The following is a 21,407-nucleotide window of genomic DNA, read 5'->3' on the forward strand; positions in this document are numbered from 1 at the left end:
TGGTGTGTGCACAGCAGGGCTGAGCTCTTAGCAGATTGGTCTTTGAGCCATTCTGGTGAACGGAAGAATAGATGGTTTCATACAGAGGGGCCCTTCAAGAAGCCCGTGGGCCCCTACATGAAGTTTCTTAGCGAGCAGAAGGGAACAGTGATTTTATATAGAAACCTATCTGGAGAGCCCATGACATGGCAAATCCTGCCAGCAAGGAGCTGGAAATGGTGGCTAGCTTTAAACAAACATGCATAACAGATCTGAGTTTTGGGGTCACTGGGATGGTCCTCTGATGTGAGAAGATAACATACCATGCTTATGGTAGAGTCAGTCTTTTCTTAGTACCTGGAACAATATCCTGCTCCTGCAAATCACCCATGGAATGGTTTACTATGTTGTGGAGGGCTTCACCTATAGCATACAAAGGGTTTTTCTTTCTGTACATAGATAACTTGTGCCAAAAATAATTTTCAACACACGCACCGAGCTTCTGATAAGGCCTTTTGCCTTGAGCTGTGCTAGTTTCCAATGGCAGGAAGCAGTAGCTGTCCATGTGTGAATACCCAGACCCAGAAGCAGGTGATAGTGCCCAGCTCCACTCAGAAAGAGTTAACCTGGGAGTTAATAGGGTCCTTTCCCTAAGACTTGATGTGGGGGCCAGGGAATCAGAAGATATGTCAGATGCATCACAGTAATGAGAGGATGAGGAAAGAGCTATGCGCTTTTCTGAGTGGCAGCATTCCTCCTGCTCCTCACCTCGTGCCTGTGCATGGGGCGGCTGGTGTTCAGGGGCTGTTGCTCACCCAGGGGTTCTGAGGGCCATCTCTACTTGTTGTGTCCACTCAGGTCTCGGTCGATCAGCGGAGCTTCATCTGGCCTCTCCACCAGCCCCCTCAGCAGTCCAAGGGTAAGTGACCTTGCTTTAGGCTTTCTTCGTACAATACCCTTAGCCATGCTTATTGCTTCTCAGCAGCTGTTCTGGTAAAGCTGTGGTTCTGTGTGCAATGCTTTTTATTTTCCTTGGCTTGCCATCAGTTTGTGTGGGTCAGGGAGATGTTTTCTGGAACCAAGGGCAGTCTCTCTTACCATACATGTTTCCTGTGTTGCCTGTGGTGATGCAGTAATTTTGCTGTAGCCCTCCTCATCCTTTGTATCATAATAATGTTTAAAGCCACCCTTACGATTAAGCATGGCTGGGGCCTGTAATGCCCGGCTGAAGACTCTGTGGCATGGTTTCAGCTAATGTTCTGATTATTACAAAGCCATGCTGGAGCAGCAAGCCATGTTAGGAAGAGTTGCTTGCTACAACAGAACCATGCTTGACAAAAAGTCAGTCTGGCTAGCACAGGGGACTCTGATGGAGCATGGGAGTAAGCACCATGCTTCATCCATCTGCTGTAGTTACTGCTTCTGGGAAAAGAAATTATAGGTAGCTGAGGGTGGAGCAGAAGCCTGACAGAAACCTAAGGTTGGTGCACTGAAAGTCTGGGGAAACGGAGGCACTCATTTCTGTATCCCATCAGTGAACCAAATTTTGTCTAGTCAAACCCTGCCAAGGCAAACTTCCCTTTAGTCCTAGTAGGCTCTTAGCTGAGTGAAAACCAAATTAAACATAAGAGAATAATTCCCTGAGTACCAGTGCACAGACTATCTTATCCACCTAGGAGCTATCCTTTTTTTTTTCTTGGGGGGGGGGGCAGAGCTGGGGCAGGAGAGACATCATCACCACCAGCCGGGGATCAAGCTTGATCTGCTGGAGAAGGTGTGCCTGGTGGAAAAGGTGGAAAGTTTCGGGGGACTTAAGTCATGCACAACCTTCAGCAATGATCAGTGAACCTAATGCCAAGCCAAAACAGAGCCAGGATGCAGTCGCTGTTGGACAGAGGCTCTGTTTTGGTGGGGAGCCTCTTTTGGGGCAGAGAGAAGGATTCCAGGAATAGCATCTGGCAAAGAAAGTTTTGTCAGTGCAGCTCCCAGCCCAGAGCCACAACAGAAGGCTCATGTCCTTATCCTTGAGCCTAGTCTGTGGTGACTTGTACCAGCTGAGGACTTCTCACATAGTTTTAAGGGTCTTCATAGCCCTTTCCAAATCCCCAGTCTTTCTGTGAGCAGGTACAACCCCATCCTATGAAAATTCATGCCTTAATACATGTATAAATAATACCAGCATCCCACATGCTTAAAATTGCCACTCCCAGTAAAACAGTTGTGTGTAGTTCCCATTCTCAGAGCCACCATCACATACAAGCTTCACTGACTTTTTCAGCTTCAGCATTGTTTTAAACATTTTCTTAGAAGTATTTGAGTTCTGAAGCTTTTTCCATCAGTATTTCTCCTGTTTGGCACCAAACAGACATCTTAGGTCCCTTTCTTCTGTGAATTTAGTACACCGGGAGCCAAGAAAGCTCCATTTCATGCACTGGCATTGTCTGTGCACTGACATGATTGATATTAGCAGGAATGGGTAGGCTTCTGAGACTGGCATTAACTGTTGCTCTGGAATAAATGGAAAAAGAGCCCCCAGAATAGTTTTGTGCTCAAAAATAGGCAGCCAATCCTGCCAACCTAAATCATGTGAGCAATATTTTCTCACAGCGGCACTTACTTCCATTGTCCTCAGTGGGACTGCTTGATTGTATAAGAAATGCTTTCATAAATAAGATTTCCTGTGTCTTGTCTATTGTGACTGTGCCTTAAGATTAATACTTAGGCCCATTTGATTAAATAATTTTGAAAAGCTGTTTCACACCCAGATGGCATTCTCAACAGGCCATAACTATTGTAAGTGGGGTACATTTTGGACTTACACGGGCATACTTGGGATAAAAAAATCATTTAATTTAAAAAGGCCTAAGCGATGCTTATACTAGCACCTAAACACATGCTTGGGGGTGTGTTAATTAAAGCAGTTCCCAGAGAGCCATTCTAATTAAAACAGCTCACCATCACATGTATTAAGCATTTCAAAATGGCCATGAGGGCACTTTAACTAAAGCTCATTCAATGAGCTTTAGTTGAAGCGCCCCTGCAGCCATTTTGAAACCTGGGGGCTTAATACACTTGTCGCTGTGGGAATGCTGGAGCATTCTAATTAGAATATGGAGCAGACTCAGTTAATTGAGTAATTAATTAGCATTCCAATTAGAATGCTAAGTAACACATGTATAGGCACCATTAAGATTATTGCAAGTAGGAAAGTATTTTAACAATAAAGCATGTATTTACGCTACTTGGGCACAATTCCATGAGATGCTGAGTTCAGCGGTAGTTGAAAGAGTTTGAATCTCAGAAGATCAGGAACTTAGTGCATCTTTTAGTATCCTAGTTGCACCAATAAGGCATGGGCCAAATTGTATTCTTGTTACACTGCTGTAAAACCAGTAAAATTAATGGCTTCAAATTTATGCTAATTTAACTGAGAGCAGTTTGGTTTGATTTTTAATAAGTCTGAATCCTGAGCTGCCAAACATTATCTGGTGCATGAACTGCAAAAATTGCAGGAGAATCTTTCTCATTATTACATTCCCGTGCTTTTCCACTGGAATGGTTTGCAAATGGTTAGTGACCGATTCCTGCTAGTGACTTGCACAAGCCAGCCGCATTCCTAATCTGTTTGCCTTTCTGTTGCCAGTGGTAATTGGAGCTTATCAAAAAAGATCAGATATTTTAATTTTGAAACAGATTTGTGGAACCTAAGGTTAATAGAAATGTTTTAATGTAGTAGTTTTCTTTTGGTGTTCAGGGCCTGAATTAAAGCCCACTAAAGTCAATAAAAAGCCTCCCATTGTTTTCAGGGGTCTTCGGAGTAAGTCTGCCTCAATGCAAACAGTCTTGTTTGTTTGCTTGAACTATTCCTCCATATTTGTTCAAATGTTGAAGTCCTGTGCTAGTCCATGAGAACTAAGACATGAAAACCATTGGTCTGCTCACTGAAACGTGGAGCCTGGTCATATGTCTGTATGGCTCTTAATTAGAGCCTTTAGGTGTCAACAGCAATATGAATGAAAATCATTAGAGACCCAGAGAAGAAGCTGAGTGGTGGGTCAAAAATAAAGAGCCAAAAGAGTGATTTTTTACAATGTTTTCAATGCACACTATGCCCATCATTATTAGCAACATCTAAGAAGATAGTTTTGTTCCAAATACATGAATTTTAGACCACCAGTGTCCTTTTTTAAAAGACTTTTACTCCTTGTGTTTGTGCATTGCTGTTCGCTGAGCTCATTTAAACTATTTTCCCAGAACACCCATGTAACTAACATGTGTGAATATTTCCCCCCCACCCAAAAAAAAAGAGGCATGATCCCTTGTCTTCATCACTCAGTAGTGGATTATGAGTTTTTGCTTGCCCCTTTTTAACTATGTTCTGTGACAGTCACCACCATCATGCCCAGCATGTGCTACTGGGACTTCATAGCCAATTTTGCACTTAGTCGGTTAATATTAGGACCCTCCCCTCCCTGCTATGCTTCATATTCTCCTTTCTAATGCGGTGCAATAAGAATGCCCAACTGGTTGATGACGGGAATCGGAAGCTGGGGGTGGGGAATGGAGGCCAGGAAGGAGACCATGGGGCTCATGGGAGGTCTCCTTCCTTCCTTGGGAGATAGTCTAGCCAGGATCTTTGGGGATTCTCATTCTTCAGCTGTTTGCAAACCAGCACCCAGTTTAACCCTGGTTTAGGACCCTCGCCTCCCTGCTGTGCTTCATATTCTTCTTACTAATGCCAAGCAGGTTATGTCAACCTGGCCAGGGGAGGAAGGTGGATGAAGCTCTCCCTTTTCTCGGTCCTTTACTGATGGAGCCCATGTGCCAATTCGAGTGGGGGGAGGAAGGAAGGGGAAAGGGAGGGAAAGGCTCTGTTTGGTGCCTGCAGTAACCTGTGCCGCTCCTGCTACTTCACGTGCGCCTCACTCCCTTTTTTCTTTTGGACTTGCATCTCTCTCCTGGGCTCGATGATGGGCACTTTGAGCTCCAGGAGATATGCCCAACCTAAGCACGTCTCAGTTTCTGTGTGGTTGGAATGGCTTTTTCCCCCTTCCTCACCTCGTGCTTCCCTCACCACTGGGCACTCAGAGCACTCCCAGGGAAGTGGCGCCTCTCTCCTTCTGCTTTTTTCTCAGTTGTTTTAATTTTCCTCCCACCCTTTTTTTTTAATTTGTGTTGCTCTCTGTGGTTTTCCTTGGCTGACACATGGTTGGTTTATATAATAACGCCTGCTATGACACTGTTGTTCTCGCTGCTGCTGCTGCTGCCGCCGCCGCCGCCGCTGTTGTTGATTATGCTGCGTTCCCAGCTAACTGCATGTTTTTTTTTTGTTTTGTTTTGTGTGTGTTTGTTTGTTTGTTTTTTGTTTCTTTGCAAACCCCCTCCCAACACCCCTTCACCTCCATCTCTCCCATCTCCTTCTGCCATGCTGCCTCTTTGTGCCTCGAATGGATTTTATTCTGACTTTCCTTTGTCTGCTCACCCACCGTGTGGGTGTCTCACTGCTCTCAATGTGCATGGACACTCTGCGTCTGTCTTTGTAGCCTATCAGAAAGTTTTTCATCCCTCCTCAAAACCCTGACCTCCCTTTCTCCCCCCGACCCCAAGTCTCCTTGGAACCCGATGCTTGTAGGAACGCCTCCAGGCCTGGACATGTTCTCCAACCAAAGCCAGCACTGCAGCCCAACCCAAAGACGCAGACTTTGCCATCCAAGAGCAAATTGGCTGAAAAACCACTCCAGTCTACCAAATCCAACCCACTCCCTACTAGCAATGCCAACCCCCCCTCTTCCCAGAATCCCCCTGTGCAGAACACTCCAAGTCGCCCGCCTGCCACCGGCTTTAACCCACAGCTGGCCGTTCCTACAGTGCAGACCAACCCTATGTCTCCTGTTAGATTACTCCCTTCTAGTACTGACCCAAGCACCAAATCTATCCCCATCATACAGGTCACCCCTCACCCCTCTCCAAGGGGAAGTCCCCTCCCTACCCCCAAGGGGACACCTGTCCATACGCCAAAGGAGAGCCCAGCAGGCACACCCAACCCAACGCCACCATCCAGCCCCAGCATTGGAGGAATGCCCTGGAGGACACGACTCAACTCCATCAAGAACAGCTTCCTGGGGTCTCCTCGCTTCCATCGCCGGAAACTGCAAGGTGAGTCCATTGTCCAAACGCCCACAGGCATTCTCATACCCCAGAGTGACCATGTAAATCTCATTTGCTGAGATATGCCTATTAATGCTGGCAGAACAAGAGAATAGTAGCTCTGGTCATTGCTAGTCCCAGAAAAGTAGGAGCAGGCTCTGTACGAGTTCCAACAGCACAGCTCTGCTCCTGAACTATGATCCCAGCCTGAAGCATCCCCTGAGTCCCCACACATCTCTGCCAATATACTTGAGTTAGGACTTGCAATGCTTCCTGCTATCCCCATCCTGTAGACCTTTATCAGGTCTCCCCATGCACCTCAATTCTGCCTACATCTTAGCTAAATTTGACCTTTAGTCATGATCTGCAGCACCTTTGCTAGACTGGGCCTTGTTATTTCCCAAGCCAGGTGCTCAATTGATGAAAACAGAGTGAGATTATCTACCCATGGTACAGCTCATTTTATAATCCTGTTTAACTCTTTCTTTCCCTGAATATAATCAGCACTTCCAGGTCTGTGTGGGGTGTTTCCATTGCTGGAGACCCGAGAGTCCTGAGAGAGACAAGTTTATTTGCTACAGGATCCAGGTGGCTATTTCCTGTCTGGCATAGGACACCTGAAGTCACCTGGATAACCCCAGATGCTCTCTGAATCTAATCTGATTGCTTATGATTGTATAGCTAAGGTGTGGGTTTGAGTCCTTCACGGGAGGAGGACTACCTGAGTTATAGTGTGGAAGAGCTGAGGCATAGGCCCTGATTATCAGAGTCTCTGTATCCATGGTGGTGGATCCATCCAGAGAAGGACTGAACATCATGACTGTGACCTGACTTAGGCACCAGCCTGAGCCTCTGGCTGGAGCCTGCTGGATTTGGGATAAGGTGCTGATGTGATGGGCTTTCATACCTTGTCTGCACCTAGGAGAGTTCACAAGGTTTATCTCCCTATTTTCAATGGATATGGGCAATCTCTGGACAAAAAGCTTGATTAAGGTGTGAAAATTAACCATGGGCTTTTACTTATTTACTAATTGCAAGTGGAAGGTGGGAGGAGGCCGGGAACAATGGAAAGTGATGATCAGAGACCACAGGAATAACCTGACCCAGAGCCACTGGAGCCACTTAAACGTTCCTTTGACCTCAGTGATCTCTGGGTCAGACCCCAAGCGTATCACTAAATTAAAGAAGAATCAGTGCAGGGATCTAGAGACAGAAGGCCTGTGTTGAGACTTTTGGATTTGCCTGCTATTTGCAAGAGAGAGATGCATGGGGAGTGTGGTGCAAAGATGATTTCATTGATACAGAAGTAGGAAGAGAAGGGTCTGCTTATTCACCGTGTCCTTTTTCTCCCTCCCTCTCTTTGGCTGTGTATGTGCATGCAGTACCTACACCGGAGGAGATGTCCAATTTAACCCCAGAATCTTCCCCAGAGTAAGTAATTCATTAATACACTGCTTATCTTGCCACCCATGCATTTTCTTCCTGTGCCTGCTGCCTATTGCAGTACACCTGCACAGTGTTCCAAGACTCAAAAGATGATGTGAATACAGCCAGTCACTTGTGCATGCACTCGGAGGGTGAAACTGCTCTTCCGCTGTGGCTCATAAGTACAGATTAATGCCTGATGATGTCAGCAGGAGCTAGATCATGCTTCAAATAACCATCTTGCTTTCTTTGGGACACTGACTTTGCCCATTTTGAGACACCATCCTGCTTCCTTCTCTTTCCCTGTGTTTCTCCAAGAGACCATTCCTTGGTCGGAGGATCCATATCATATAACTGGCTGTGGCCATGCAGTCACAGCTTTACCTTAGAGTACCACTGTTTGTATCCTAGGCATAGGTTTCAGTAGTCATTCCTGAAGCAGTACAGAAAAGTCACTGACAGTGGTAGCAAATGCAGCACTGGTTAGGGCAGCAGCCCCAGGAGCTCTGGCAGCTGTTTCATATTCACCATGCACATTGCTAAACATTGGTGCACAATTGAAACAATTTTGCTGCACAAATGTGCGTTGCTGCACAATGCATTTGGAAGGCCCTGCTGGAGAATGCTGCTCCAAACGTTCCGTCATACGTGCACCAGATGCCAAATTATTCCTTTTTATTTTCACAGCTTGTGTTTGTGCACCCGGTGCCCATAGAATTTCCCTGCCAACCAAGACGATTTGGCGCTCGGTCTAGCCACATGCGTGTAATATTCATGAGCCCTAGATGAAGATTTTGGGTCCAAAGATCTCTAATTGGAGAGAGTGGCTTTGCCTAAATAGGTTTCCTCATCCCAGGGATTTGTACTGTGAAAGATGGGCTGCCCATTTTCAAGGCTACACTAAGGAGCAGGGTGAGGAGTCAGGGAGAGATCCACATGGGAAAATACAGTACACTGTGTATTTAAAGCATGGGAATGTTTACCGCTGTGAGAAAGCATAAGGGAACTTCATAAAGAGGACAGATTTGCAGGAAAGAAAGAAATGATGGGCTTACCTCAAATGTTCTGTTGTGTATAAAAGCATAAAAGGCCTGTGAGCGAAATCCTTCCTTTCTTTCTCATTTACGTGCATCAGTGGAAGCTCCTCTCTGAATGTATTGTCTTTTTCACTCAGTTCCCCTCTTTTAAGAGCTAGTGCAGAGAGCTGGAGCCTGTCATTTGAGGCAGTTTGGATGCAAGTCAAGGCCTAAGGCTCTTTTTCCCTGTTCTGTATAATTGCCGAATTAATGAGTTCAATTGGGTTGCACACCGCAGTAAACATAATAAAAGTCGTAAAAAATAATGAACTGGATTTGATTTGAACGATAGATGTCTTCTTGCTCAGTGCCCACTTCTACATTTCTTTTCTTCCCCCTTCCCCCCATAAGAAACAAGACAGCCTCATCAGGACCTCTGTTGACCTCAAAAAATGTGCTGCTTTGCTTTATGACATTTTTTAACACTCTTCATTCATTTAACAGTCCCCATGATTAGGTAATGAACCTTGGCATGTCTAAGTAATGGCTGTTTTTTCTTTTATGAAAAAGTCCCAGAGAATCTTTTAGTAACGAGTCCTAAAGGGCCACCTTCTCTGTCTTTTGGGTAAAGCAGGACTGTTACATTTGCCTGAACAGAGCTGCACTTAGGTACGCCGGAGATCCCCAGTTTAACAAGGCACTTCAGCATGTGTGGAACATTAAACATGTGAGGTGCCCCCTCTGTATCAGCGGGACTGCTCACTGGCTCACACTGATACTTGTGTTTTAATATCATGCTGAGTCTAAGTCTAAGTGAGGAGCTGGCCAGCAGAGTTCTCGAGAATTTATGGGAGAAAGTAGAGCTTTGGAACCTTTTTGCCAGGAATAAAATTCTCTGTGAACTTCTCCATGATTATTCAAAAGGAAAAAACACTCTGGAAAAGTTATCCCTAATGATTAGATCCTTTTGCAGGTCTTTTCTGTAAGGCAGAAGCGTCAAACTTACAGCGAGCCAGTGTACCAGTGGACCACTGGATGTGGCTGCGAAAGAAGGCCTGATACAGAACCTGAGACCCTTGGGCCCCAGTGGATGTGGTGATCAGCAGTAGAAAGGCCAGCAAGGGCTCGATATAGTCCTGGTCACCCTCCAGCTGCTTCACTTGTCACCACTGCTGCAGCCCCACCTCCCAGCTGCTGGTCCCTACTGCATATCTAGTGCTGGAGCTGGAGCTGCTACACGACAGCCACAGCAGCTCTGGCTTCAGCATGGGACATGGGGCAAGGACTGGAGCTGCTGCTTCATGCTCAAGTCAGAGTCAGAGCTGCCTTTGCCACCGTGGCTTCCTCATGCCCCAGGCCGGATCTGGGGCCCTGCAGGCCAAGATCTGGCCTGGGGCACAATGTGAGTTTGAAACCCTTGCTATAAGAAATGTGTATTGTTTCATCTGTCAGGGACATCCCATCCTTTCTCTTCACTTCCCAAAATACCCCTTTCCTTCTCTTCCATGGCTGGACAGTGGCTGCCTCTTTCAAGGAGGATGCCTTTGCTGCATGCCTGTTTCTTTATTTGAGCCCAGAAGTGGTTATGCTCCCAGCTCTCACACCTTTCTGCTTTTGGCTCTCCTCTTCTCCACCCTTTTCATTCCATTCTCCCCTCCTCCTCTTGCATCTCCTCACCATGCACTTCCTTTGTTTTCTTTTACTCTTCTTTTTGTTTTTGGCCCAATGTCTCTTCCTCCCACTGTTAGGTGGTCTTGGGCTCCTCAGGCCATCACTCTTCCCTCCCAGAGTCAGTCAGCCCTTCTGCAGGTGATGCATCATTTCTTGTCAGCATCTTCAAAAACTGGTGCCACCCAGAAGGAAGAGGAGTGAACCTTGTGGTAGCAAACCTTATTGAAGCTGGCAAATGAGGAAGATGAGTGAGGACTAGGCAGGATTGTGGGGATATCCAGAAGGACCTATGGCCACTTAAGATGGGAAGAATGAGCAACATGTTAGTAGCTGGAATTCAGTGTTAACCAGTGCAAAGTAACGGGGATTAGAAAGAGCAACATGGACTGGACATACATACTGATATGTTTGAGATTCAGACTGAGTCTTGAGATGCCTAGGTTTGATTCTCTGCTCTGCCAGACTCCCTGTATGAGTCCCTGGATGTGTCAGTTAATCCTCGTATGCATTGTCTTCCCCTGTTTTGGGGATAAAACTGCTTTCTTCCTCCCATCCTTTGTCTCTTACCTACTTAAGGCTGGGTTATGACTTAGACACGGGGATCTGTGTGGGGAAGTAAAGGGAAGTGTAAGTCACTCTTTCACTTCTGCCTGATTCCCCAAATCCTAGGGTGAGTAGGGAATGTGCAGAACCCTTTTTTTCACTTCTCCACCCCAAATCATTGCCCTGCAGAAAAGATATCGCAGCCAGTCCCAAACTGCTGCTGCCCTTCAGAGCAAGAGAAAACCAGGAGGGAGCCATGCAAAACCAGGTCAGCAGTAGAAACTGTCAGTGTGACTAAAAGGAAAGAGAGATTCCTTACCCTGGGGGTCAACAGTGGAGCTTTGTCCACTTCTGAGCAAATCGGAGGATGAGGTACTAGACTACATACTTCATGCTTCTCCTGTGCTTCAGTGCAAAAGAGACCTTGCCCAATGGGACAGTGTCCATAAGGTAGTCATTCTTAACCATGTACTGTCCAGTCTTATGAGGGCTGAAAGGACTGGTGGTCATGGGGGCAACATGCCTCCCATCTTCCTGCTGCTCAAACAGCTCCTGAGAAGTTTTTCTAGGAAAGAGGCAGGGAAAGGAGCTAGCAAGTGTGGGAAAGCCAAGAGAGCTGAAGAGAATTGTGAGGAGGGAGTTTGTTACCAGGAGATAAGAGAAAGTAGGAGATAAGCATAAAAAGGGAAGAGTTGAAAGCTTCATGCACAGCCAGTGCAGATCCAGGAAGTTCAATTGAAGTCTATGCCATCTTGTGTATCATTAGCAAAACTGGAGGCAGGGGGGTGGCACAGGTATCACTGAGGTCCTAAACTGGTCTGTTAAACCTTTATTACCAGCAGTAATGCATCAGAAGAAAAGTACCCATCTGGGCTCTGAGATCCCAGGCTGAGTTTGCAGAGCTGGCAGGAGAAAACCTCATTACTTTCCTTATAAACTGGGCCCCTTTGACCTTTAGTCATTAAAGGGGCCAATAAATACAGGGACTCACAATGTCATTTCAAAAAAATAAAAGGCGATTTCACACTGTCAAGCCATGTTTAAATATTCGCATCTTGGCGAGCCCCAGGTTGCAAGGAGTATACGTGAGAGAGACACTAGACCTCAGCAGTCAGTACAGCCAATTCCCAGTTCAGATTAAGATAGATATGGGCCTAGGACAGCCAGACAGTTTAGATGGATAACCAGGTGCAAATCAGCTAATGAGCAAAGGCCCTTAACATGCAGGGAACAGTTTCCCCAGCTCTCTCGGGGCCTCCAGAGTTGTTATGGTGTGTGTGAGACACATGAGCTAATTAGTATGTAATTTCCTTTCATACTCTAACCCTGGCTCCTTAACGACCCATTTAAATGAGAGGCCCTTTCTCTTTGCTACTCCCTATGCTAATCTTTGGCTCACTGGCTTAGTTACAGCTGCCTATGAATATTTTAGGGAGTTATGGTTTTCTAGCTTCCTTTAATTGAGGGGAGTGGTGATTTACCAAACTGCGAGTGTATCCTTTTGCACTGTGCTGTTGGTCGCTTGGGGTAGATGGAAACAGAAGCTTATTAACACTGAGCCATCTTCCAGCTCTGATCTTTCCTCTGTGTGGATTAAATGAGCGACAAGGCGATAGTGCTGGGATGTATAGAGCTATCCACAAGTCAGGACTGAGGCCAGCTAAACTGAAAACAAGCTTTGTTCTCCCTCCCAGCGGTCAGGAGTCCAAATGAGCTTTCCAGTTTGCTCCTCTCTCCCCACTGAACCCCAGCCTGTCCTCAATGACCGTCAGTCTAACCAGCTCTATCTACTCTGTGAAGCAGATCCTGCTCACGTCTTTTTTCGGCTGCATGCCGCCTTGTTGGAATTTTGGACAGTAATAATTTCTTCTCCAGATGGTCTTCCTTTACTGAGAAAATGTAGCCTGGAGCATCTCTTTCTTCTATTAAGTTGTGAAGCAGCATCCCGCAAGAAGCAGGAGAACCTTTATGCACTGCAAATCAGACTTGACCCAGTGCTATAAAATACTCTGCAGGGAATAATCTTGCATTCTTAGGAAGGTGAACTAAGTGGCAGGTCTTTCCATCTCTAATAAATGAAATAAATGCATACCTGGCACAGCTTGTCTGATTTCACTGAAGTATCCCTTAGGGTTCATTTGACCGGTAGTTCTGTGTTTGCATCCTGCAGCTGCAAGTGTCTTCTCTCTGCCCCCCTAATTTTCCATAAGGGTCATAAATTACCCTCAAGCCTCTAGTAACGTGTGCATGGCCATACAGTTTTCCCATAGGACCTTTTATTTTGTCAATGAATGCTAAAAAAATGGCCTTGGTGGAACCACATGGATGGAAACAAACATTTGGTGAAAGTGCCAGTGTGCAGACAACAAAATAATTTCATTTATTATGGACTGAATACTTGATGGAGCACTGGGGATTGTTCATAGAGTCATAGAGAAGTGGGGCTGGAAGGGACTTCTGGAGGTCATCAAGTTCAACCCCCTGCCTGAGGCAGGGTCATCCCTGTCCAAACCATTCTGTACAAATCCATTGTCTAACTATTTAACAAAACTACAGTCAACCCTGACACAACACAAGGCATAACATCCTAGCCTGTCACAGGTATAGCAGGGGGACCATGGTGGCCAACATCCTGCCGCTGGAAAGGATGTTCATATATGCTCAAGAGTTCCCAAGAAGAGGGCCATGCCCTCCACTGCAGAGGAAAGAAAAGCCCCCACAGTCCATACCAGTCTGACCATGGGGTGATATGGTGATTGGTCTGACCCTGCGTGGAGGAGCAAGAGCCTCTAACCAGGAACCTCCAGGTTTAAATCCCAGAAGGAGCATTGGCACACCTAGTCAAAATCCCCAGCTTTGGCTGCAGCCAACACCCAGTGCCTCTGAGGAAGGCTTAAAAAACCCCTGACATATGTAACAGTAGGGGGGGTCACTGACTTTTAAAATTCCTGCGTGGCGTTTTGTGCATGTGTGTGGCTTGATGCTGCAAGAAATTCCCGTGTGTGTGTGTGCGCGTGTGCGGAGGGGGTTAGCACAAGAACCATGCCTTGCTTAGATTTCCTAGGTGGCACTTAAAGTAAGGTCTAGTCCTCTTGCTGGCTGCCTTCACAGAAGAATATTCTGCCCACTGACAGTGAGAGGCACGGTTTACTTGAAAGAAGGATGTATGTTTGATACATACCATCAGCAAAGGGCAACATCTTCAGGGAAGGAGCATTACAACTCCTGAAAAACCAAGTAGGTTGAAACTGGGCTGGAGTGGCCCCCAAATTCCAGGTTGCCAGTGTTAGCAGTATCCATAAAGAGGCACAAGAAACAGAGAGAGCCTTGCAGGGCTTTTTGAGACCTGCACACAGATTGAAGGCATCCTGCACCAAAGACAGGACCGACTGGTGTGTTAAAACAGCTAAAACTGCTACACTCGCTCCTAGTTTTCTACTGCTGATCCTATATGTTGCTCTAGCAAAACAATGCAATCTATAGTTTGGTGGCTTTTTTCTGAGTTAATGCAGTGTTCTCTGCTGCCTCAGGTTATATCACACCAGCCACTCAACGTAGCAGCGTCACCTTTGAGTCAGTACACACATGTCCATGTGTTGTTTCTCCAAGTGCTAGTGCCCGTGAAATTATGCTTATCTATTCTAAAGCTTCCTTCTTTTGGTTTCTTTTTTTCTTTTCTGTTCCTGTCAGGCTTGCCAAAAAATCCTGGTTTGGTAACTTCATCAACCTAGAAAAAGAAGAACAGATCTTTGTGGTCATTAAGGACAAACCACTAAGCTCCATCAAGGCTGACATAGTCCACGCTTTCCTTTCGGTAAGTCAGTCCAGCAGGTGCTATTCACCGCTCTCGCTGTTCAATTCTAGAGACTTTATGAGCCCAACTGTGCTCAGGCAAAACCTATACTGTCTTGCATTTATCCCTTATGTGCCTATTCCTGCAGTCTATTCCTTCCTTAGTTCCCTGCTTGAACCTGTCCAACTGGGGAGCTAGATTTCTCCAAACAGATGGTAAACTGTGAAGTGGAAAAGCATTGCACCTTCCAAGGCAGGTGCCCCAGGCCTGCTGTACTCACCACTGAAATACATCCAGAGCCTGAAGTGCCACTGCACTGTGTAGAAAGTTAATTTCCTTAATCAATGGTTCCATTTTATTTATGTCACATTATCCTTCCCTTCTCCCTCCGGGTGGGTGCCTTGACAGTCCTCAGAGTGCTCTTTCCCTTGCACCAGGCAGGTAAACCTGCATCACATCAGACTTCTGCATCTTAAGTTTAATCCTCCTTCTCTGCACCTCACGAATGGAGCAGGTTCATTTCCTTCAAGGACTGCAACCTCAGTGGCAAGGGGGTGGTGATTTCAATCTGCAGCTCAGGTTTTTCTCTTTCACACGTGTGATCTCTGGGACTGGCACCCCTGCATGTGTGCATGTATATGTGTGACAGGGCATTTAGCATGCCTATCGCTTTGAGGGGAAGAGGCTGAGTGAGAAAGTGTGGCAGGGGCCAATTCAAGAGTCACTTGATCAGAAAGGGGCTGGGCTTGAAGTATATAAGCCCAGGGCCTGGGCTGGGGAGGGAGTCTAGCCCTGAGAGCCATGGAGAGAGGAGCTCCTGGGCAGTAGGGCTCCTGGGCAACATCTAGGCTGGGATAAGCAACACTGGAGGTTTGTGGAAGGGATTAAGGGGAGGTAAGGAGGTTGCAGCTGGCCAAGAAGGAAAAGAGGGGCCAGAGAACCTGGAGGCTTGTAGCCCATGAGGGGCAAGTGCCAGCAGGGCCAGAGAGCCCAAAGGTCTCACTGGCCCAGTAGGGGAGGAAGGAGGCCAAGGAGGGCCACAGCAATCTCGACTGGCCTAGGAGTGAAGCCAGGGCTCAGAGAGAGGAGCCAAAGACTGGGGAGTCACAGCCAGAAACCAAGGGGGCTAAGGAGCCCATAGCCCAAGAGGGACAAGGGCTGGGGGGGCTGGGAGCTCATTGGTCAGGAAGGAAGAAGGAAGGAGTAGCATCTGCTAGGTATAGGTAGGGTGTAAGGGGTGGTTGGAGCCATGTGATTAGCCCTTAAGGCAATGAGCATGGGCACTTGTGTTCATGAGAGGTCTGACTTGGGGAGCCCTGGGACAACCTCTCTTTCCTAAAAGTATCATTTCATCAAAGCATGGCAAGTCAGGTGAAGGGGAGATTGCCCACAGAAGGCCAAGGAGGCAAGGGCTGAGGGGGTCTCCAGGGGCATCATGACCACTACTACAGTGTGTGTGTGTGTGTGTGTGTGTGTGTGTGTGTGTGTGTGTGTGTGTGTGTGTGTGTGTGTGTGTGTGTGTGTGTGTGTGTGTGTGTGTGTGTGTGTGTGTGTGTGTGTGTGTGTGTGTGTGTGTGTGTGTGTGTGTGTGTGTGTGTGTGTGTGTGTGTGTGTGTGTGTGTGTGTGTGTGTGTGTGTGTGTGTGTGTGTAGAGGATTCACCCTTCCAGATCCAGAGATCTCATTCTCTCCCCTCGCCCAAAGGACATTCAAATGAGGTAGATGTTGATTTAAATGCTTTTTTTTCATTTCAAGAGCATTGGAAATACCCATATTTTGTTTAAGTGTCCTCCCAGACCCCAGATTTAAGGGTTGGGGGGTTGGGTTTTTTTAAATATAGTTTGCCAAAATAACAGTCAGTTTCAGTCCTAATGATAGACCTACTCTGAAAACTTGCTTTCCGTAGTCAGGACCCTGTAACCTTTTCATACACAGCAGAGCATAACATAATAGTGTCCGTCACCCTCTGGAAACCAGCACACTTTTACGTAAACTGCGTCTGTCCCATCGCCTGGCCCACAAATTCAACTCAGAACAGAGGGTTTGCAGAGGGTCTCAGTTCACAGTCCTGTCTCTTCTAGCAGTGTATTCACTCTGAAGACCCCAGTTCTCTCTCCTAGCCAGCTTCATAATTAAAAGCAAGGCATCAACCCGCTAAGTAAATCCCTAGGATTAGTTATTCCAAAGAACTCAGCTCCTTTTTTTTGATCCCAGATCAGTGGTTACATTTCTAAAGCTTTCAGCACTTGTGAAATTCTGGCCCTTACATAGAAGAATAAGTAGGAGCTGGGTGTATTTGAAATTTTGGCCTGAGCCATGAATGCAAACTGAGCCCTGAGTAATTGTGAAGCTCTTCAAGAGTCAAGGTACAAGGAGTATTCTGCTTAGTACTGACAACTCACAAAATGTTTTCACTGCCCAGATTTTACCAGCACTGGTGTTTCCTAATCAGGGTAGATCCTTTGGCGTAGTCCAGATTCTGGTACGCTTTATGTGCCCAGGTCAGCTATCAGGTATCCCTCCCTAGTTCTGGTCTCTTTGAAATTGGACCATAAATTTTCTACCTTCACCTGATACCAGCTGTCACTGAGTTGTAAATATTGGTGTCACCCATACTTGGTTGTACACCATTACGGAGCAAATGGAGGTTTGAAGCATGTCAGATACTTGACTGGAACGTACTCTGTAACTATGGCTCAATCCAGCAAGGTGTTGTATATTCTTATGAGGTGCTGGACACAAGGCTTTGTAAGTCTGAGCCTAGAGGAAGCAAATCTTTCCTCCTCTGATGTCTTTGGAGTCCTCCAGAGAAAAAACAACGGTTCTCCTTAACTAGAGTTTTTGTCATCTTGGTATTTGTCCTCTGACTGTACTGTCTCCTGCTCCCCACCCCCCCGTTTCAGATCCCCAGCCTCAGTCACAGCGTCATCTCACAGACGAGTTTCCGTGCAGAATACAAGTCCACGGGAGGTCCCGCTGTCTTCCAGAAGCCGGTGAAGTTCCAGGTGGACATAACATACACGGAAGGGGGCGAGGCCCAGAAGGAGAATGGGATCTACTCTGTCACTTTCACACTCTTATCAGGTAACCATGGCCAGCCACAGTCCACCCCTCTGCTGGGGAGCCCAGAGCAGGAGCTGAGCAATGGGAGGGAAGAAGATGGAGATCCAGAACTCATGAGGAGAAGGGCGAATGTAGAAACGGAGGAACACGAGGGACAGCATAGACCTGTGATGACTTGGGCAGCAGTGTGCACACCAGGAAGGAAAGGAACGCCCAAGGGCAGCATCAGCATCGGAGTTTATAATGTTGTGGCTGGCTTAGACTTCTTCCTTCCAAGTCCTGTGCTCTCGTCCATGCGTCATGGCAGGATGCCGTTGCATGCATTGAACTTGCTCGGTACTAATTCTGTCGTGCCTTGCTAGTTCAGTAAATGTCTGTCTCTCAGCACTAGGGGGCCACAGGGCTCCCTCCCTTACCAGGAGCATAAGTTACATGTAATAGCCACTCAGCTGGCTTAGCTAATCACAGGGCATGCTGTGGGAGAGGTGGGCCAGCTCAAACTGAGGGGGAGGGACTCCAGAACTGAGCCTCTCACTAACCTGGATTCTCTTCTGTGTCTTCTCTGTCCCCATCTCCCTCCTCTTTCTGACTTATTCCCCTTCACCAAAGGCAGAGGAATAAATCCCAGTCCCTCATCAGATCCCACTGCTGGTTGCAAAAGCTTAGTGTGTGCCCTTGGCCTTCCTTTCCCAGCATCCCCTTGCTCATCACAGACTGCCTGTCAGGTCTGAGGAAGGAGTCATTCTTATTTATGAAACCTGGTGGCTCTAAGGTCCAGCAAATTTGTGGGTGCCACAAGTCGATTTTAGGCTGCCCTGGCACTACTCGGTTGCAAATGGCCTCAGCTTTGGTAAGATAGCATAGTCTAAGGTAGCATAGTCTAAGGTCAAACTCCGTTAGGTGGAAATTGGAATGGATCTGTCATTTAAGAACCTTTGGGAGTGAAACTGGCCGTAATTCCCAGTTCAGGATGGCTGGGGAGCTGTTTGAGGGAGGAGGAAAACTCAAGAAGAAAAAGTCCTGATGGGGTCTCAGATGCCAAGAAGGAAGAGCAGCTCCTAAGCATGGCCCTCCTATTGAGTCCTGCATGGTGGTGCAGTAGCATCTCATGGTCACACTCCTTCACTAAGTCACAGATACTATCCCAGTCTGATGCTGGGGGAGAAGACTGAAAGAGATATGCTTTTTCTGTCTTCTCTCAAATCCTGTGTGGCTGCACGGGGACTCTCCTCTCACAGCCATTTGTGGTTCTCCCCCCGCAGGTCCAAGCCGTCGCTTTAAGAGGGTAGTAGAAACCATTCAGGCACAGTTGTTAAGCACACATGACCAGCCTTCAGTGCAGCAGTTATCAGGTAAGTCATTCAGCTGTCAAGAGCTTTGCTTCAGCAAGGACATGAAGGCGAAGCGTCCCTCAGGCCCGAAGGGCCAGGGAGCATGTCCCTCTGACTGCAACTGCAATCTAGCTCTGGTCAGACAGAACAAGAACTCCTCTCTCACCCACCCCATTCCTCCCTCCCTCATCCCCACTCCGGCATCCCACACACATTCCCAAAGTAAGCAGCTCCTCCTCCTCTTGCCCAAAGAGCCATTTGTACCCTCTTCCAAGGCAGTGCCATCAGCCACATTCCAGGTTTTCTTCAGCTCCAGAACCCTTCAGCATAGGGAGATGTGTAAAAGACACCAGATTAAAGTCCCAGCAAGCATGCCATGAAAATCCCAACACCGGAGAGTCTCAGATTAGCAAGAAGTTAACAGCAAAACCTCTCTGAGCCCCAGGAGGTCACAGGCCACGCAACGCATTGAGGTTCTGCAGAACTGGAGCTTGCACTTCAAAGAAGAATTTAGTTTCTTTCACTGTTGTAATGAAAGCCTTCCAAGTGCAGCCCATTGTGGTGTCCTCTTCCTGAGTCTGCACTCAACCTGAAATGGTGACTCAGAGGTGCAGACTGGCTCCAATCCACAAAGCATGGCAGCGTGTTCACTCTAAAACCTAATGATGACATTTGACAAATGGCATTTGACAAATAGCAGCATTACCTCTTTCTATGCCGATCATTTTAAAAGAGAGAAGGGAGAGAATTAAACTCCTCGGGAGGGTTGGGCATCAGGGGTTCCTTAAGAGATGGAAATGCAGGGGGTAGAAAAGAGGAGACTCTCAAAGACAGGGAAGAGGGATCAAGACAGTGAAAGGAAGAGAAGGTGAAGTCAGACACTGCGCAGAGAACCTTCTCAGGGTGTGATGATGAACAAAATTAAAAAAAAAAACATTGGTCAGTAAAAATTATACCTGAGACTCAATTTCTATTTTGATCTTTGTGCAAACCTGCCATTGATGTGGATTGGAGATTTGCTGAGCAAACCCCCTTAAAGAAGTTTGCAACTTCTCTAATCCCCACCACTCCCAGGCCCTTATTGCTTCATCTGCTGAGACTGGCTAGAAAGATTTAGACCTTGTTTCTCCTAAACATAGGACACTGCCTGAACATTTCCGTTGGGAGAGTTCTGTCAGTGACATGCAACGAAATACATTTGCTTGCCTAGCAGGTGAAGGAAAGTGTTCAAGACAATCATTCTGTGGGAAATGCATCTGATACACAGTTTTGCTCTGTTTCTGGAATGGGGAAATCAAATTGTAGATTCAGAATCTCCTTCCCTTCTGTCTAAAGCTTCACCAGAGTATCTCTCAGTAGCAATGAAAGTTCAGCCCTCCATCAGTGAAAAGGGGGGGAATGTATATAAAACTTGCACGTGCTTAGAAAAAGAACAGCCAGGCTCCTGGAACTGAAATGAGTCTCCCCCAGCGTGTGGAAATATCCAGGCAATAGGGTGGCCCATCTCAGACAAACAACCTTGTAATCAAATGCCCTGCTAAAGAAGGTGTGTGTGTTTCCTGAGGAGAGAATGGATGCACTTGGAAAATGTAGCTTGGAATCCAGGGTCCGGGAGAAACAAGGGAAACAACAGGTTGGGGGGAAAGAATTAAAAGATTATTACAGTGAAAGTGACAGCCAGTATCTCAAATCAGGCAAGCCATAGGACACGTCTCTCAAGCTCAACTGGGATACAGGATGGTTTGAGAGACTGAGAACAGCAATTCCTCATCTGGTCCAGATGGGCTGTGGTTGGACAGAAGGACTTGTCATCATTAGGTGGCAGCTGTGACAGTCATTTCCCAGAAACTAGAGTGAGATCAGTTAACTCTGTCCATGGGGGAGGCAAAAGAGAACTCGGCTTCCTTCCTGTTCCCCTGACACATTGAAATTGTGTGTGGTTGTGTACAAAATGCCTGGAAACACGGTGCAAAGGTGAAGTGAAGGCAGGGGGCTCAGCTGTGGGAGAGGCAGTGAGTTCTTTGGTGAATCAGGCCCAGCCTTTCTCGTCTGAAGGATGTCACACTGCAGGGTGGCCTCTCTTGGAGAAGGAAGGGAAGGAGGCAGCAGTGTGGCCCCCATACCCCGTCCCAGGAAACAAAGTTAATATGCAGTTCTTTTTGACCTTCCTCTTCCATGACTTCAAAGGCACTGAAACCAGCAGTATCAGGATGTTCACCTCATGCTGCTTCGGCACCTGCCAACACGTGTTGAACTCTGCTCTGCTCTCCAAATACTTTTAACAGCCCCACCCTGGGTACTGTGAGCCTCTATATCAGCATGGCTGTATCCCAGAACTCTTCCTCATGTCATGTTAATGAGCTCTATTGCGTTTGGCCCCTGCAGCCTGGTAAAGACAGGTCAGTTAGCAAGGGGTTGCCAACCCACCAGCCTTTCACCC

At 47.0% G+C, this 21,407-nt stretch overlaps 1 protein-coding gene across 3 annotated transcripts in view; it reads left to right on the forward strand.

The window, feature by feature from the left end:
• Nucleotides 1-21,407, forward strand: part of BRSK2 (BR serine/threonine kinase 2) — a 483,239-nt gene that overhangs the window by 440,277 nt on the left and 21,555 nt on the right. For all 3 annotated transcript variants that reach the window (XM_090032456.1, XM_090032454.1, XM_090032455.1), the window contains 6 exons: nucleotides 838-898; nucleotides 5,928-6,135; nucleotides 7,509-7,557; nucleotides 14,472-14,595; nucleotides 17,477-17,657; nucleotides 18,899-18,988. In XM_090032456.1, coding sequence (XP_089888582.1) covers nucleotides 838-898; nucleotides 5,928-6,135; nucleotides 7,509-7,557; nucleotides 14,472-14,595; nucleotides 17,477-17,657; nucleotides 18,899-18,988 — 713 coding nt within the window. The remainder of the gene's footprint in view (nucleotides 1-837; nucleotides 899-5,927; nucleotides 6,136-7,508; nucleotides 7,558-14,471; nucleotides 14,596-17,476; nucleotides 17,658-18,898; nucleotides 18,989-21,407) is intronic.

This window comes from Crocodylus siamensis, chromosome 2 (genome assembly GCF_052110815.1).
Source record: "Crocodylus siamensis isolate JL-2025a chromosome 2, ASM5211081v1, whole genome shotgun sequence".
NCBI classification, from domain to species: Eukaryota; Metazoa; Chordata; order Crocodylia; family Crocodylidae; genus Crocodylus; species Crocodylus siamensis.